This window comes from Mustela nigripes, chromosome 13 (genome assembly GCF_022355385.1).
Source record: "Mustela nigripes isolate SB6536 chromosome 13, MUSNIG.SB6536, whole genome shotgun sequence".
In the NCBI taxonomy this organism is placed as follows: domain Eukaryota; kingdom Metazoa; phylum Chordata; class Mammalia; order Carnivora; family Mustelidae; genus Mustela; species Mustela nigripes.
In genome coordinates this window covers 37,777,633-37,795,844 of record NC_081569.1, presented here as the reverse complement: position 1 = coordinate 37,795,844, position 18,212 = coordinate 37,777,633, and the positions used below count along the sequence as shown (strand labels likewise).

The following is an 18,212-nucleotide window of genomic DNA, read 5'->3' as shown; positions in this document are numbered from 1 at the left end:
ACACCAGCATCTGCAGGTATGTTAATTCTCCCAGTGTTTACCACGGATCCGCGCCCGCCCTTCTAATTTCGGAAACTGGTTCTGGGCATGAAATGCCACCACGTTCCTCTTCCTCAAGCAGCCTCCAGCCATTCACCTTGGCTGTTTCTGGGTGCACCCGGAGCCGGGCTCTGGAGAAAACAAGGGAGTCAAAATAATGGTAGAGTCAAGATTCCCGTCGGGTGACAGCATTTATTGAAAGGCAATCTCGCTTCATCCAGTTCACGTACATGGAGGTAGCTGCCCACAACCATCTCTTCCCCATGACAACCCAAATCAGTCAAACATCCCCAAAGCCCAAGTGCAAAAGAGTAAGCTTCTTGCCTTTGTCAAAGAATGCTCCGAATCAGGGGGAAAAAAAAAATTAAAAAGATATATGATGATTGTCTCCTCGGCATTGCATTTGGCCACATATTGGTTTATTAAATAAAATATTTTCTCTTTTTTTTAAGCTAGCTAAAGAAAATATGGAGTAGGGTTAGTTCTTAAAGCAATAAACGGGAGAGGGAGGAAGGAGTATATAATAAAATCAAAGAATAAGAGCATGTCAGAGTTGGAAAGGACCTTGCACCACAGTTCTCATTTATCCTAGACGATCCTGGGCACTGAGAGCACAGGCCCCATCAAGGTCACCCCTGTCAAGGTCATCGGGGCAAGGAGCGTGAGGACTTGAAAATATCCCAAGGCCCAGCTGGCTGCTCTTCCCACCCCGCTACACTGCACACCTCACCGCCAGCACCATGCCCATGTAGAGTGTCGCCCAGGTTAACATTTACAACGGCTCATCTTTGACATGAGGATGCAAGACTTTTTCATAGGGATCTCTGTTCTCTTTCCACACATACCTTTGCTTCTTGCAGCCAACCTCCCGGTAACCACGAAAACTGGCCAGAAACGGTGACTTTCTCACAAACCCGAGATAGACACTTGCCCCCTAAAGTTCTTTCACCTCTGACCTTCTCTGCTCCCACCTGTAGTTACGAGTGGGCTGAGGCATTTTTAGGCAGACCCCTTAGCAAACAGCTCATAACAGTGGAAGCAGCAGGGAAATCAGGAATATATTGAGTTTTGGAGAACTCCCTGGGAATTCCAGTGAGTCAGGCCTGTTGTGTCCCCAAGAGGACAGAGGGGCTCCAGGGCTGGGTATGGAGGGGCTCGGCCTCTGTGCCCCTTTGTATGATTATGGTCCTGCACTCCAGGAGGGGATCTGGGTCTGTTGTATCACGGCTGTGTTCCCGGTGCCAAGGACTGTGACTGACACATGGTGGATGCCCAATAATTACTGGCTCTATGAATGAATGGTGAAAGGGACAAATCTCTCCACGCCTCAAATGAGTAAGCAGAGGCAAGGTTCACTCCGAGCCAGCAGAGGAGGAGGAGGGCTTGGCTGTCCAGGCTCCAGGAGCCCCGCCTGTTGGGGAAGGGGGTGGTGACACCAGCCCTTAAAGCAGGCGATCACTCTGATCACTCTGAATCCTATTCAGTGGGCTCTGTGACCTGGGGTAGGTAGGGCTCCCTGCTCCTCTGGTAACTGCATGGAGTTCTCTGGTCCATGGGCTTGCCATCTCTTAGGACACCTGGGGACACTGCTGACCCAACTGAACACAATCCTCTCTGCCCCTGTATACATGTACGTCCTATGTGGTTCTCGCTCGGGCCATGGCCCTACTGAACTGTCCACTCTACCCAGGCCCTGACCTGTGGGGGCCTGCCTGTGCCTGGACTTGGTCTCTGGGCATCCCTGGGACCGGTCACAGTGGGCACTGACACCAGGAAGGCCAGGCAAGACTGCAAGTTTCCAATTCCTCCCTCCCTGTGATGCTGCCCCAGCAATGTGGCCTCGCCCCAGAACTCACCGAATCCCGGTTACTTTGTGCCTGGTGCTGGCCCACGTCCCTCTGTCCCAGGAAGTCAGGGGGAGCCTTCCAGTCTGCACAGACACACCTCCTGTCCAGCTTTATCCCCCTCGCTTTCCTGACATAAACTCAAGATCTGGCTCAGTCCGCCCCTTGCCTACACATCCCCCAGCTTTCACAAACTTCCCTCTCTCCCTGCTTCCCCACAGCCGCACACGCCTGCTTATCTCCTCTCCTCCCTCTCCCATGACCTTCCTGGAGGCCACCTGCCTCTTCCTCACACCTTCCCACTCCCCACCCAGCAGCCACGGGAGGCCCGACGTGGTGGAGAGGAAAGGACCAATAAGAAATGACCGAAGGACCCCAACCCTCTGGAAACCACATCATCTGTCAAAAACCTGACTTACCAGTCTCTGTGGCAAAGAAATTGCAAAGAAATTGCAGTTGGTGACTGGGAATTGGTCTCAGCATGGTTCAGAAATTGTAACGTCATTCTAGATAAAATTAGTAAGCAGGCCACAGAGACCAGTGACTTCTGACTTTCTCTCCTTCTGTAAGTTGTTCACCAACACCACTTGAATTTCTCTTCTCCGGATGAATTGTCCCTTATCACTATGACAATCCCTTTTCTCCAACTCTGATGTCAAAAGTAGTCTTGGTGTTCTACCCTCTCTCATCTCTGCATCTTAATACTTAAAATCTAGTAGCTCCATGTTTTAAAAAATAGTAAGACAGATGTGTGGAGTTTACAAACAAGCCGCCCCACGAAGCTTCTGGAACATTCCACAGTGGAAACAGCAGCAGCCCAAGAGAATCTGTATTCAAATATGTACAGTCTATACATCATCTCCTCCCCGTACAATGGCTATTTGATAACAATTAGCATTTGGGGCCCTTTCCCTCAGCCGGGGAGGGAGGAGGGGGCAGGAGCACCACTACAAACGGTAAGGCAGACAGCTATGCAGAACCTGAGCTCCCTCCCGCCGAATTAGAGCCTCCAAACCCCACAGTGAGTGGTGGCTCCTATGCCTTGTGCATCAGCATTTAAACTGCTAGCTGTCCGGCCGAGGAGAGGTGTGTCACCACTCAGAGACCCCAGGAGGGATGCAAAGTGGAGGAGTCAGCCTGTTCTGTGAGGAGGAGGCGTGGGGGTCTCCGGGGTCCGCCCTGCGGAGACGCTGCCTCTCCTGCTCCCTGCTGCGGGCGGCTGGCTGCTGGGCCCCGCAAGGCATGACTGGCGGCCGCCGCAGCCCCGGGAGGAGCCTCAGATCTGGCTGATGGCAGTGCTGTCCTTGGGGAAGGTGTAGCTCAGCGGCACCTCATGGAGGCTCCCCCCGTCCGTACTGAGGTCATCATCGTCCGTGTCGTCCAGCACCTTGCTCGGCAGCTTCTTAAGTCTGCTGAAACAACAGGAGGCGCATGTCTCGGCCCTGGGCTGCAGCTTATCTCTGGTCAGGGGAGGAAGGAAGGGTCTGGGGCTCCTGTCCCTCCCCCTGCCCCCCCCTGCCCCCCCCCCGCCCCCGCTGGGATGGCACAGAAGCACGGGAACCAGTCTGCTCCCAAGCATTCCTCCAGCGACAGGGAGCAAACAGCCCACGGGCGGCTGGTGTTGCCGGGGAGGGCTGGACAGGGTTGGGACAAGTTCAGCAGTCCTGGTTTTTCCTTTCACCTCAAGCTACGGTATGTCTCATTGGGGTGCTGTTACTGATCCTGTCTTAATTAAAAACGTTGATAGCTGGTTTACCGTGGGTTGTTTGCATTCACGTTTTACAGTAGTGCATTAATTATCTACCTTGATTACTGTAATTTTGGGTGCCCCCTTAAATGGTGCACCCTAAAGCCAGTCCTGGGGCCACGGTCTTGATGGACAGGCCCCATTTTTGGATTCTCAACGGGCTGGGGTGTTCTGCCCATTTCCAAGAGAACCATAGCCAGCCTCTGAGAAAGGCTCAGCTCTTTGCAGGAGCGTGAACTGAAACTCACCCAGTACCCCAGTGACCCTGGGGTGGGTAAAGGGACCCCCACCCCACACCCCTTCCGATCACGGCAGGGGAGTATCAGAGGCAGTTCTGTCTTTGCTGCGACCATCTAGCCCTCACAAGGATAGGAAGCCAAGCTGTATCTTGTTTCTCCCTAAAAGCAGGACTCCTAAGGGCTGGTCTAGGGGACCAGGGTGCTGGGGGCTAGGCCTCCTGCTCTGAGCCCCAGTTTCCCCTTATGGATAAGCGGGATGAAACCTGCCTGGCTGACAGCAGGGGACTGGGATGGGGATGACACAGGCGAGGGGGCCGCAGCCGGCGTCCCACGGCAGCCGTGAGCACACCTGGACAGCACCACACTCGCCTCGGTGTCGGGGGACCGCAGGGCCGCCGCTCTCACCCACCTCAGGTCCTTCTTCATGGCGTGGAGCTGCCCCTGCAGCTGCTCGTTCACGTCCATCTGCTCCTCCAGCTCCCTCTGCAACTTCTTCTTAGAACTTTCCAGCCTGTCGATCTCCTCCTCCGCCTCCTCCACTTGTCGCTTCATGGCTTTCAGGCGCAGGCTCAGCTGCACGGAGAGAGCCAGCGGGCTGAGTGCGGCGGGGGCAGGGAGAGCCCGGCACAGAGGGGCCGCAGTCCAGCCGCGTCTCCCCAGGCGACCGCGGGACAGCAAGAGAGCAACCGCCTTGGCTCCGGGGCTCAGTTTGCTGAATCCCCAGCCTGCTAAAGTAGGCTGGAAAGGCCCCCTTGTTCCACGACGTGCCTGGGGAGAGGGGAGGACAGGACCGGCCTCCACAGCTCTACCGCCCGCCTGCCTGGGGCAGGAAGTCTCATCTGACCGTGAGGTGCCTCACCTGGTCCTTCTGGTCGGTCAGCGACAAGTGCTCATCATCCACCTGCAACACCAGCTCCTTCACCTTCCGCTCTAGCCGGCGGTTGCTGAGCTGGAGACTGGCCCGGTCCCTGGAAGGGCAGGGGGAACACAACCAAGGACCCTCTCATCCAGCCCCCCAGGAGGCTCCGGCCAGACTGAAGGAAAGGAAGCTCCAGCCAAGTGGCCTGGTCAACTCATGGCTTAGGGCTGGAGACACATGATAGTCAGTCTGGGAGGAAAGGGCTGCTCCCTGGACTGGTGAGGGAATGCAGGCTCCACAAAGGGGAACGCCTGACCCGAGGCTGCAGATCCAGCGACAGGCAGAGCTGGGATGGGGACTGCCCTGAGCTCTTCCAGTCCCAAGCTTTACTTTGTAAGGTGGGGGGTCCCCAACTGCTGGAGCATGAGCAATTTGGGTCTGCTCCAGGCTGCTCCAGCCTAGCCCCAAGTCCTATTAAAAACATAACGTGCAATGCTCTGTGCACACACACCTCACCCCTTCCAGGAAGCTGAGGGGCCAGGAGTAAGAACGGAGGCCAGCCAGGCTCAAGCCGGTGCCAGCCCTCAGGCTATGATCTTGGAGCTAGGTTGCAGAGAATCTGCTGGAAAGGAGGGCAGCCCTCTGATCCCAAATGCCTTCCACCCAATATGGGGGTCCTGCCCATTTCTGAGCCAGCCCTGGGCCTCTGCCCCTGCTCTGGCCCTAGGGGCAAAGTTGACCCCTGCCTCTACTCCAGCTCCAACTCAGTAGCCGATGAGGCAGCCTGGTGTGCTGATGGGTGGAGAGAAACAGCCAGCACAGAGTGGAAGCTGGGGGCTCAGGCATGGGAGGCCTGCGCTGTAGTCAGCTGGCCAATACTCAGCCACCTACCTTCCCAGTGCTTACTGGGTTGGGTTTGCTTGTCTCGTCTATTGTCTTACTCTACCTTCCTCAGAGGAAGGCTCGTGAGGACAGGAAGAGACACAAATGGGAACGCACTGTGCAGTGAGACCACCACTGCCCACCAGGCCTCTGCACCTCGGCCAGCCAGTCTCACCTCTCCTCGCTCTCCAGACGGTCCTCCAGCTCAGCGATCCTGGCCTCCATCTGCACCACCAGCCCCTCTTTGTTGGACCGGTAGGAACCTTCCAGGTGGAGAATCCGGCTCTTTAAGTCCTTGTTCTGGAATCAGACAGGGGTGCTGTGAGGGCTCATGCGTCTCCCACACTCTCCATGCAGGGTAGTGCAGCCTGGGGCGCGCCCACAGTCAGCCACTGCAAGGACCGCGGCCCCCACCCAGGAAGCCTGGCCCTGGGGCACCCCAGGGAAGCCAGGCACGTCTCCAGGGAAAGGCCTTGCGTAGGCTCCTGGCAGGCTAAAAGAGATTCTACCACATTCCCTTGTGAGCCCAAGTGAAATCTTTGGCTGCTATAGGGCTCCTGGATGACAGGCCAACAGGCGTGGCCTTGTTTTTGTATAAACGTATGTGGGAGGTGGGGATGGCAGGAGAAACCAGCTCCTGCGCCAATATCATATATGATCTTGGTAAAGAATTTATATGAATAGCATGTAAAAGAAACGATTCCAGGAAGCTCTTTTGGCAACTCATGGCTCTTTTTCACTCCCTTTATGTCAAATCTGGGTTCTTAGGATCTAGGAGACGCCACCTGCAAGTCCTCCCCCACTAGCTGCTCAGTCTCCAAGCGGATTTAATATTACTGGGAATACCTCTCTGGAAAAGGTCTTCAGAACACCTCCACCTCTCAGGTGAGTTAGGCCCCAGCCATGCAAAGGAGACCCCACCGAGGGAGGGGGGTCTAATCCAAGACCAGCCTTACCTGCCTCTCCAGGGAAATCTTGTCACACTCCAAGTCCTGCTTGATGGCTCTCTCCTGCAGGAGCTCGGCCCTCATCTGCTCTACCTGCCCCAAGGAGAACAAAGCCCCGCAGTTAGAGGGGCTGTCTCTGCTGTCTTTGTATCCAGGGGACTGAATTCCAACCACCAAGCTAGCTTCTCTTCATCATGCCATCTCCTCTTGGGGCAGGAGCTGTTGCTTAGAAACTCTTGGTTTCATGATGATTGCAAAGACAAGACACAAACAACGGTAATGGTCGTAACAAAACCTGCTGTTAGGGGCTGAATGGTGTTCCCCCCTCCAAAGAAACGTATACTGAAGTCTACCTCCTAGTCCCTAAGATATGACCTTATTTGGAAATAGGTCCCTTATTTGGAAAACTGAGCTCAAGTGAGGTCATTAGGGTAGGCCTTAATCCAGTATGACCAGGGACCTTATAAAAAGGGGAAATTTGGACTGAGGGACAGACATGCACCCAGCAAAGTTAGCCCCTTGAAGAGGGACACGGAGAGAATGCCACGTGAGGACGGAGGACCAAAGGGAGCCATCTATCGTCAGGGACTGCCGAAGAGCCAGAAAGCTTCCAGAAGCACGGAAGAAGCATGAGAGAATTCTCCTACAGGTCCAAGGGGAGCACGGCTCTGCTGACACTTTGATTTCAGACTCTGGGGCTCTAGAGCTGTGAGACAGTACATTTCTGTTCTAGGCCACCCCATTCGTGGCACTGTGCGAAGACAGCTCCAGAAAAGTGGGTTCACCGGCCTCGCACTCCACAAGTACCATCATTGTCCCCACAGTCCCCACAGCAACACCGGGAAGTAGGTAATCCTCCCTCTGCAGATGGCACTGGGGCTCAGAGAAGCTCATCAGCTTGCATGGTGCCCAACCACCCTGGCCAGCTCGCCCGGCTCGGACGATGTTCTCAGGGTAGGATGTCCGGTGCTAAAATTGAGCATTCAGACATCATTCGTCCGGGGATGAGTCAGCAATCCAACTTGCCCAAGATGTACGCAGCTAGGAAGAGGGGGAGCTAGCACTCCTCTGAGCTCCTGACTGCTGCAAGACACATTCAAACTTCAGGAAATTCTTCTACCCTTAGCATATCTCAGATGCTGCTAGACTGCTCCCTTTGTGGGCTGGAAACAATAGTCCAGAGGAACACCGGGCAGCTGCAGGTGACCTGGCAAGGGCTGAGCGTTACAAAGGATTTCATCTATGTTAACAGGACATGGGCCTAGGGGAGCAGTCCCCAGAGAGAAATCCCGCGGCCTGCCTCTGTTTCCCAATCCCCAGGGCTTTCTGGGCAGCAGTGACTGGAGCCCCAGACCCTGTTCCCAGGACTGTCCAGCAGAGGGCAGCCTGAAGAAGCCGGGAGAACTGAATGGGGTGAAGCAGCAAAATAAAACCACCCCTTCCTTCATAAGATGGGGGTTCAACCTGGGTAAGAGGTGCACCCATGACAGTCTTTGGATGCCTACAGTGCACCTGTGATGGTCTCACTAGCCTGGCCTCCACTTGCATTTTCACCACCTGTACAAGCCCTTGAGTAAAGGAAAAGCCCAGTCCTCCCCTGCCTTCTGCCTGGGCAGGAGCTGGGAGGCGGGGGTGGTGGTGGCTAATAAGAGAATAAGAGGGAACACAGCCATGCTGGGCCATGCTTGCATCTGCTCCCATCTCCCACTATCCCTGCCATGGTGCATGCACGGAATGAAAGGCAGCATGGTGTGCGTGGCCCAGAGTGGGTTACAGGGAGGGCTGAGGAACAAAGCTGGTGATGGGTGGGGTCTGGACCTAGAGGAGGCTGGGCCTCTGCCCACAGGTAATGGAGTCCCCGTGTGGCCAACATAAAAAAAAACCTGAGCATTTTTGCATTTCTGACTGTCAGGCTTCTAAGTCAGGGGGATTCAGAATTCTATAGCAGGGACACTGATGCCAGGGGCAGTGATACACGTGACCAGAGAAAGCAGGACTAGAACCCACACCAAGCCTACTCACAGCCCACTACTTTGCCTGCCCTGCTCTCTGGACCAGCTTGGTGAAAAGGCTTCAAACAGATCAAGGGTTTAAATAAAGTGGTCACAAAAAAACCAAGACCTGGGAAGAAGGCAATCTCCTTAGGGCACCCTTATACGTAAGCAACAGGGTAAAAATGCCAGCAATGCTAAGGGTCAACCGGCAGAGCACGGAGAATTCCATCCAAGGCCCAGCTCCCACCCTGTCTGGCCCCAGAGCCCCTGAGAAGCAGCTATTACAAAGGTGCTGGAATATTCCAATAACTGCCACATGAGCACAAAGTCCACAGCTAACGAATGCAGGCTCACAACCCCACTCCGAGTCCGGCCTCCAAACTGGCTGACACACCCCACAGGAGCATGGAGGACGTCAGTGGTCCTGGGCCACGGGACTGCCATGTGCCTCCTGTGGGGGGAAAGGGCTCGGTTCACGCCCCAAGGGCGGAGGCCAGGCCTTCACCGGGAACACGGTTAAACTGTCACTGTAATGGGAAGTCATTACCCAGCCGAGCAGCAGAGGCCCGGCTTCTCCTCTGGCTCTGAGTTCACCTGTGTGTGACCTTAGCCACCTCACGTCCAGTAAGCATATTCATTTCTAACACAAGGCACCTGAATGAATTGGCCTGTAAAGGCCCTTTGAGGTGGCCGGCCACACCGTGAAAGCACATTTTGGTGGGTGCTCTATGGTTCTCCCCTTGCAGAAGCCAGAGGCCCCTGCCCCTATCCCCCCGCCGGAGTAGCCACCCCATCTCTCCAGACACCGAGGAGTGTCCCAGGAAAGGACGTGCATGTCGGTGCGTGTTGGGGCAGAACTGGTCTTGGAATGACGGGATGGGTGACAGGATGGGTTCATTCCTTTGCTCCAATGATGTTATCAGTCCTAGGACACTGACAAAGACCAACACAGGACCTGCCCTCACTGTAGCCTCATGGGGGACAAAAGAATAAGACCCATACATGTGGGGGCATGGCAGTGATCACAGCACAGGCATAGAGGGCCAGGGAAAGGACCCCTCAGTTGTGACCCACCTAAGAGGCCAGGCTAGAGAAAGGGGCAAGAGAGGGAACACAGCTTCCCAGACCAGGGCTACTGGTGAGTCAGAGCGATGGTAAGCAAGAGGACGGGATGCTGGAAGAACCAAAAGGACTGGACTAGACATGGAGGGGCAAGGGATACGCAGGTTAAGAGCGAGGGGACAGGGAGCAGTCCCACGGGGGCTGTTATTACATGGGGACCAGAGCGAGCTTGGATTGTACTTACTGAGGGAAGTCTTGAGCATTTTTACAGTGCTGTTCACTTAGTCCTCACCCCCCACCCCCCTGGCGGAGGCAGGTCCTGTACCCCTAGAGTCCAGGAGAGGCTGCAGACAGGTGAGGACACGAGGCGGTACCAGCTGAAGCCATGGGCCTGATGAGCTCCCCAAGGAGAACTGTATGAAGAATGAGGAAACCCCAGAGCTGTGCCCTGGGGAGCAACCCCTCCCCTCACCCATCACCCATTAGGAGAGACTGGGATGAAACCAGGACACTGCCCTGTCCCACAAACCAAGATGGGTGAGGACTGAGGAAGGTCAGGCAGAAGGAAGCCTGGGGGAAAGCTCCTGAGCCAGACAAGAAGTCAGCTCGGGAGGGCTCGGCAAAGAGGGGAACCCGAGTACAGAACCCGGGATGGTGCTGGGTGTGAAGAGATAGGTAAGCACCTCTCCTCGATCTCCAGTGGTGAGGAGATGACAGCCACAACTGGAGGGCTGGGGACATGAGCGCCCCTAAGAGGACTGCAATAGTGGGGCCCGGCACCTATTAACTGGCAAGGGCGAGAATCAGGGAGAAGGGGCAAGTTACAGACACTGGGCAGTAACAAGAATGGAGCGGACCAAGGAGACTGTGTATGGGGAGGATCAGGACACAGGCCCAGTGCTGGGGGCAGCATGGTGGGGGGTGGGCAGGGGACAGAACTTTCTCTGAGCCTCTGAGAGAGAGAGCACAGCGTAGGACTTCACGGGGGCAGCTCCCGTAGCTCAGACGCATGGGAGGGAGGGAGAGAAGGAAGAGAAGGAAAGGGACATCATTTTCCCAAAAGTGGGGAATAAGGAAGAACTATGGGCTTGTGGAGAGAGAAGGAAATTTAGAAATTTAGTCGCTGTGAGGCATTAGGCTGAAAAATACCAAAAGACATAGAAGGGCGGCAGAGCGGAGACGAGGGTGTGGTTGTAGCTGTCTGTCCACGGCATCTGCTTTTAGGCGGTCGGGTCCTGGTTTCTGCAGCTGTGCTCCAGGCCCGAGGACCACGGAGGGAAACATCAAGAATCAAAGCCCCTGGTGACATGCCCGGGGTGACGCCAGCGTCCTCCGCATGTCTGGGCCCGTCAGTCCTCCTGCCGCTCTCCGAGGCAGATGTTATCACCCCTTTCCCAGGTGGGAGGTTCAGGAATGTTGGAAGCAGCTCTGGGATTCTAACCCAGGCTTTCTGGCCGAAAATCATTCACCCCTTTTCTGTCTCCCAGCAAACATGGAAGACCCAGGTCTCTCAGTGAAGGAGAGACCATTCTGGCAGGGACTTCCACAGTGGAGCGAGGCAGACAAGCTCCAGGGAGGGACTCAAGGACCACCAAGGGGCCACGCGGCACTGGGCCCAGACTGGGAGGGGTTCAGGGAAATCCCTGTGACTCAAAGCAGCAGCCGAAGTCTCCCTCCCTCCGTGCCACTGAGTGGAAAATCTGGGTCCTGCCACGAAATAGGCCTCCCAGTGCAGAGGAAGACTCAGGGGGCAGCATCCCAGAGGTCTCCTCAGGTTCAAGACCTCCCTAGAGGGACACCTGGGTGGCTCAGGGGGTTAAGCATCTGCCTTTGGCTCAGGTCATGATGTTGGGATCGAGTCCTGCATCGGGATCCTTGCTCAGTAGGGAGCCTGCTTCTCCCTCTGCCTGGCTCTCCCTCTGCTTGTGCGCTCTCTCTCTCTAGCAAATAAATGAAATCTTAAAAAACAACAACAACAACAAAAAACCTCCCTGGAGAGTCCTAGGCAAATGGTGGTGCCTCCCAAGACCCCCCCAAAACAAAATAAAACAAAAGTCATTATTAATACTGCCCTATATCCCCTCAAAAGATGGCTATTAAGATGGACGTACAAAATAAATCAGAGTGAACTACAGGAAGGAACAAGTGCGCAACCATAAAACTTCACAGTTGCTGGGACTAGGCCGTCCATTTTTCCTGACTCTTTTGCAAACCAGGCATTTTAGCAAGCAGGAGAGGCTTCTTTCACTTCTTCAATAAGGACAGTCTGACAGAAAACTCTCAAATAAATCCACTACATGGAGCCTTATACAAGGAATACCGTCTGGAGTGACGGACAATATTCCCAAGGCTGGGTTTCACCGTAAACCAGAAATGTTTTAGCTCTGCTCTATACAGCGATCCCTAGGACCGGCCCGATGACTTGAGAAAATTCCGAACCAGATCCTCCTTACCCTGATCTCACAGTGGTGAGAAGGGATGAGAAGGGAAGAGAAGACACGAGAAGAGGGGAGGGGAGGGGAGAGGGGAGAGAGAAGAGCCTCCGGCTTGGCCAGCTTCCTCCTAGCGACCAGAGAAGTAAATCCGAGGCTGGGAAAACATTTCTTTATATTAGCTTATGCTTTCCACGCTGTTTACCCTTCAACGATACTAAATAGACCGAACAAAAACTTTCTAGTCAAATTAAAAACAGAACAGGAGCTGAAGGCAACAGTTTATCACAGCTGGACTGAAGGAATGCTAAACCCCGAGCATTTTGATCGGAAATAACAGTATCAGATTCCGGCGGGCTTTATGTCAGGCAGCCACGACCTGAGCCAGCTCTCAGGATTAGAAGCAGCTGCCTTCCAGGTTAATGAGAAACCAGAGATATTTATGATCGCTAATAACAACATCTCACCCATCACCTGTGTTTACCATTGGGCTGTACGTAGAAGGTCTGGGACCCTATACTCCTGGCTGGTGTTAAAAACACCAGGAAGATCCTCCATCCTAAGAGAGGAAAATCATTATTAACCAACTATACACAAGGGGTTTTAGGCTGCCCGTACAATCAGAGCCAGTTCTGAGACCAGGATCATTTCAATTCAAAGGAAAGCAGCCCCATTTTGATCTTCTAGTCACTGGCTGCTCAAAGAGCCTGACTTCCCGGTACCCTATCCCACGAGAAGCCTGATCCTGGTGCAGAACAAGGAGCAGGGGTGAGCTGACCACCAGAGTGCAGTTCCAAAAATGAATGAGGGCCGCAACTTGATCCACTGGGATTCCCTCTGTTGCCAATGCCACAAGGAAGCCTTACTCAGCCCCTGGGAAGACTGTAAAGCCACCCAGAGCTCTGGAGTTGGTATTTTTCCTCCTGTCTGCCAGCTGCCTACATTAGAAGAACCCTCTTTCCACTGGACTGGGTCATCTCAGCTTCCACGGCCAGGGAAGCACCTCTCCACGGAGGCCCAGTTCTACTGTTAACTGTCTGTACTCAGCCACCAGCAACAGCACGGCAGTGCCCAGTAACTAGAACAGCAGCCTGTAGGACACATTTCGAAAACACCAATGCTGGGCCTCTCTTTCACTGTGTAAATCCTGGACTCACTGAACAGTCAAGAGAAGATCATTAATCTTCATCCATATTAAGAGACACCATGGGGGCGCCTGGGTGGCTCAGTGGGTTAAAGCCTCTGCCTTCGGCTCGGGTCATGATCCCAGGGGGTCCTGGGATAGAACCCCGCATTGGGCTCTCTGCTCAGCAGAGAGCCTGCTTCCTCCTCTCTCTCGGGCTGCCTTTCTGCCTACTTGTGATCTCTGTCAAATAAATAAATAAAATCTTTAAAAAAAAAAAAAAAAAAGAGACACCGTCGCCTTATATTTAACTTGGGAATAGAGGCCCCAAATGCATTTGGAGAGGTCTTTACTAGTCTTAAGTCTGATGCTGGAATGGTGGGAACAGGTGGGAGGGAGTAGGCTCTGGAGTCAAATCCTGGCTCGACCTCCAAGCTTCACAAGCCTAGGTGGTCACTTACTCACAGCCGAAAACAAAGACACAAAAGCATGCACTGCAGGGTACATGGGGCCCGGCACTTAGCAAATCCTCAGTAAAGACAGCAATTGTAAATGGAGACATGGTTTTGGAGGAAGGAGGGAAAAAAAAAAGGATTTTTTTTGGATTTAAACAGACCAAAGCCGGAGAAATACCCAGTATTTAAATCCATTTTCCTTCAACTTACAAGTCAGAAACCTCCTGAATCAGGTTTGAAACCACATTTGGGTGAGAAAACAAATACGCTTCACCTCTGTTTTACAGAGTAAGACACGATTTTATCAAGTCTAAATCCGTGCCTTCTCCCTGTTAGCCAGATTTAGAAACAAAATTCAAACATTTAAAAAGTTTGGCGGAAAAAATTCCCATTAGGATTTCCTAAATCCATCAGTCTAAAAAATTACATCCTGAGCATGTATGGAAAAGAACAGCCGGAACTCACAAATAAATGTGCCCAGCATTTACTGAGTGTCAAATGTATGCACAAGAAGGGGGAAAAACAGACAACGGGTAGGATGTTTGATCTCATAACTGCCTTTTCTATTCTCTGTCCCAGGGAACAATTCAGTTGAGCTTCCTCTCGGTCTCCCTTTCTGCTGTTCTTACTCACAAACCCACCACATTAATCAAATGTATGCTTTTGTGTATGCGTCACTGTCTGCTCCACAGTCTTCGATGGCTCCCCACTGTTTTCAGGATAGGGTCCATTCAATACCCTCTACCTGCCTCTCCAAACTTACCCCCTGTTATTCCCTTATGGAAACCAGGAACCCGATCAAGTTACAGGAGTCCCTTCATTGTCCCCCAAACACTGTAAATACCCTACTTCCCAAGCCTAATTCGCACTACCCATTCTGTCTAGGATTCCAGTCCTACTCCTTGGTTTGTCTAAATCTTGCCCTTTCTTCAAAACTAGCTCCAGGGGGCGCCTGGGTGGCTCAGTGGGTTAAAGCCTTTGCCCTGGGCTTGGGTCATGGTCTCAGGGTCCTAGGATGGAGCCCCGCATCAGGCTCTCTGCTCAGCAGGGAGCGGTGCCCCCCCCCCCACCTGGCTCTCTGCCTGCCAAATAAATAAATAAAATCTTTAAAAACAAACAAACAAATCAAAACTAACTCCAGGTTCATCTTCCTCTAAGAACTCCCACCATCATCCCTTGCTATGATGGACTTTGCTTTGTGAGCTGCCTGAATCCTGCACTTGGCACTTCGTATCTGTTGCTTTTTGTTATTAATTATCCATTTGAGGGGGCATCCTCCATCTCTCCAAACACAGCACTCAAGGACAGGGGCCAACCTGATCATTTCTGCAGCCTCCCCACCATGCTATTTGTGTACACGGTAGGTCTTCCGAGCACCAGTAGAGAGAAGCCTGTTTGGGGAGCCAGGAGATTTGCGACCAGCTCTGCAACTGACCACATGTGCGAGCCAGCGGGATCACGGGGGGCCCTGGGCCTCAGATCTCCTGCGCACTGCATGAGAAGTCTGGGGAGACTTCTCATGGTGCCAGATGAGAGGTGGTGCCAGATCTAAGAGTCTGTGAAAGGGGTTGGCTCATATTGTGAAAACTATTTTCCCCCCAGATTTTCTACCTAAGCCCTGCCACTAAGATGAGGAAAAAAAAAAAAAAGAGAGAGAGAGAGAGATATGTTTGGGGAAAGTAAAATTCAGAAGGGGAGCTTATAAGAAAGCAGAGTTTAGGTAAGACCTATAACCTTTTCCCTTTTCAACTGAAAGTGCAAGATCCAAAAAGGCTAACTCCCCATTCATTCCCTCTACAGTGCCTGGAAGCAGTCTGCTGAGCCTTCCAGGCTGACGCTGTAAATCAGGCTGGAGATACCAGCTGGGAACAATTTCCTGTTCTTCAGGGAATGTCCCTGTTAAGGAAGCACCACAGGTTGGTACTTGGCAGGGACAAGAGACAGGGGTCTTAAGTTTGGAAGTTTCCCCTTTCTCTGATTCTGGCAGGAAGGCCGTAGGCCCGGGGCCCTACAAATTGATCTAAGCGGATCCAAGATAGGGCCCCGACTGTCGGTACCCAGGGCTCTTCCTTGGAACCTTTACTTTGTGAGGCAAACAAGAAGTCTCAGACTGACCTCAGAGTTGGGTAAGAATTAAACGCTGTCCTGCGAGGCAGGCATTTGTTCAGCTAACTCCCTCCGCTACCCTTCCTCACAAATCCAGAGGCAGCCGAGGCCAGAAGCGACGCCTTACCTTGGGGTAACGTAACTGTTTCAGCAATTCCTACAACAAGGTGACCACAGTGCTCCCTTCCTCCACTCCGACAGGCACCAAGCTTTACCCCCTGCCCCCCACCTCAGGGAGGGCAGGAACAAGAAAGGAAATAGAAGGAGAAAACAGAACCAACAGGGCGAACAGGCTAGAGGCTGTGGAACCCTCCCTTATGGCGTGCACCTCAGACGCGGGGTAAGGCTGGGGACTTCAAGGGACTCAGACCCTCGGTTAGACGCAGCCTCGTCAGAGGAGCTCAGCGTTGGAATCGGGAGAAGAGACGCACTTTCACAGACGTTAGAGATGGTGCTCAGAGACGCTGGGACCGCCCTGGGACCCTATGGGGCTGGCGCAGGAGTCAGACCCGGGACTCACGAGCCCATGCTCTTTCCTGGAGACCAAGCTCGTTCCCTTAACCTCCTCCCTGGCCTTCCTTCAAGTTCTGGGCTCAAAGAATCTTCAAAGGACCCTGGCCACATCGCGGAGAGCAGTTCTATGCCTCACGAGCTCAGGTGAGAGGAGGAAGAAACCGGTCTGAGCGACCAGTTTTTATCAGGTTGGGCCATCAGCTGAGCTGAGCAAGGCAACCCCTTTCTGTTCCAGTGTGTCTGTGTTTTGTTTTTGGTGTCATACAGGAGCGTTGGAAAGTCTGTTTTGCCTGCCTGGTTATTGATAGGATGACAGACTTCCCCACCCTTCTTCCCTCCCTCAGCCACAGGCAGCATTAGCAAAACAAATCAAAGGCTGCTTCTGTTATCAGGAGTGCTTAGCCGATCCTGAAATGCGCCACGGTACCATGGGGGCTCAGCCACGCTGGCAGAAACCTGTCATCAAGCAGCTTTTCTACCAGGGAAAGAACCTAACAGATGCAGACTTTAGTACCAACGTACAACGGCTCAAGGGTCAAGGTTGGATGATCCATCTGGACTTGAGGTTTTCAAGACAGACTTTCCCTATGCTTCTGCAGCTCCTGCTTGCTGGGCTGCACACCCCTCGAGGAGGACGGGACTAGCACAGCCCTGGAACATGCAGACAGAACTTGAAGCTGCGCTCAGTAGGAAGAGAGGGCAGAGCCTTGGCCTGGAATTTCTCCACTCTCAGAAGCCAGATAGCATGACTATCTTACTTGTTTGCAAACAGTCTGTCAATAGGGTGCCTGGGTGGCTCAGTTCGTTATGGGGCTGCCTTCAGCTCAGGTCGTAATCCTGGAGTCCTGGGATCGAGTCCCACGTCAGGCTCCCTGCTCAGCAGGGAGTCTGCTTCTCCCACTGACCTCTCTCCTCTCATGCTCTCTTTCTCTCATCCTGCCTCTCTCTCAAATAAATAAATAAAACCTTAAAAAAAAAATCTGTCAATAGGGAAACAATGGCTGATGGAAAAGAAGCCAGTGATTCCCCTTCAACTGTGACGAGGGGCTGCCATCTTGGAATGGCATCGTCCCCAGGCTTTAGAATTTCCGGTTCTTCGTTGTTCTGAGGTGAGGGAAAGGTGGGGCATGTGGGGAAGTCCAAGAACGACCAGAGGAAAGAGCTTCTTTGGATATAGAAGATTTTGCCCAAATTCATGTGTATTTCAGATTTTTAATTTTAATTCTTCATAAAATAGATAAAACTTCCTCATTTGTACTCAGCATCACCCAAGGCTTTTAGGTTTAGTTTGCTTTGTTGAATTAAGAAAGTACCTGAGGGTGCCTGGGTGGCTCAGTCGGTTAAACATCTGCCTTAGGTTCACATCATGAACCCAGAGTCCGGGGATTGAGTCCCACATCTGGTTCCCAGCTCCACAGGGAGTCTGTTTCTCCTTCTGACCTTCTCCTCTCTCACGCTCTCTCTGTCTCTCTCTCTCAAATAAATAAATAAAATCTTTAAAAACAAAACAAAACAAAAAGTCCCCGAAACAAATCAAGAGGTGACGAGTCTTCTGAATGTCTATGTATGGTTTCTCTGGTACCATTTTTAGAGCCCAGCACACAACTAAGTTGTCATGGAAAACACATCCTTTCAGAGGTTTCTACAGATAGCCAGTGGTATCATGGATATGGAAAGCCGAGGTTACTGAATACAGGTTCTTTTCAAAACTGCCACTCGGTGTGCTGAATCCTGTCCCATAATGTTTCCCCATGTGATATGTCAAATCATTTGGGCAAGGCAACCAGTTAAGGGGACCACCGCTCTCCAGTGACAGGACTCCCTATCCCCAGGACAGAACTCAGCCGCTCTAAACTCTTTTTTTTTTTTTTTAATTAAAAAATGGAAACATGGGGTGCCTGGGTGGCTCAGTGGGTTAAGCCTCTGCCTTCAGCTCAGGTCATGATCCCAGGGTCCTGGGATTAAGCCCC

General features: G+C 52.9%; 1 protein-coding gene across 3 annotated transcripts in view; it reads right to left on the bottom strand.

Moving 5' to 3' along the window:
- Nucleotides 1-211: 211 nt before the first annotated feature.
- The window catches only part of CGNL1 (cingulin like 1), a 162,055-nt gene continuing 144,054 nt past the window's right edge, over nucleotides 212-18,212 (bottom strand). For 2 of the 3 annotated variants that reach the window (XM_059372005.1, XM_059372003.1), the window contains exons 15-19: nucleotides 6,567-6,650; nucleotides 5,786-5,910; nucleotides 4,729-4,837; nucleotides 4,279-4,442; nucleotides 212-3,295 (exon numbers count right to left, since the gene is read on the bottom strand). In XM_059372005.1, coding sequence (XP_059227988.1) covers nucleotides 3,160-3,295; nucleotides 4,279-4,442; nucleotides 4,729-4,837; nucleotides 5,786-5,910; nucleotides 6,567-6,650 — 618 coding nt within the window. In that variant the 3' untranslated portion in view covers nucleotides 212-3,159. The remainder of the gene's footprint in view (nucleotides 3,296-4,278; nucleotides 4,443-4,728; nucleotides 4,838-5,785; nucleotides 5,911-6,566; nucleotides 6,651-18,212) is intronic. The other variant, XM_059372004.1, reaches the window with a different exon arrangement.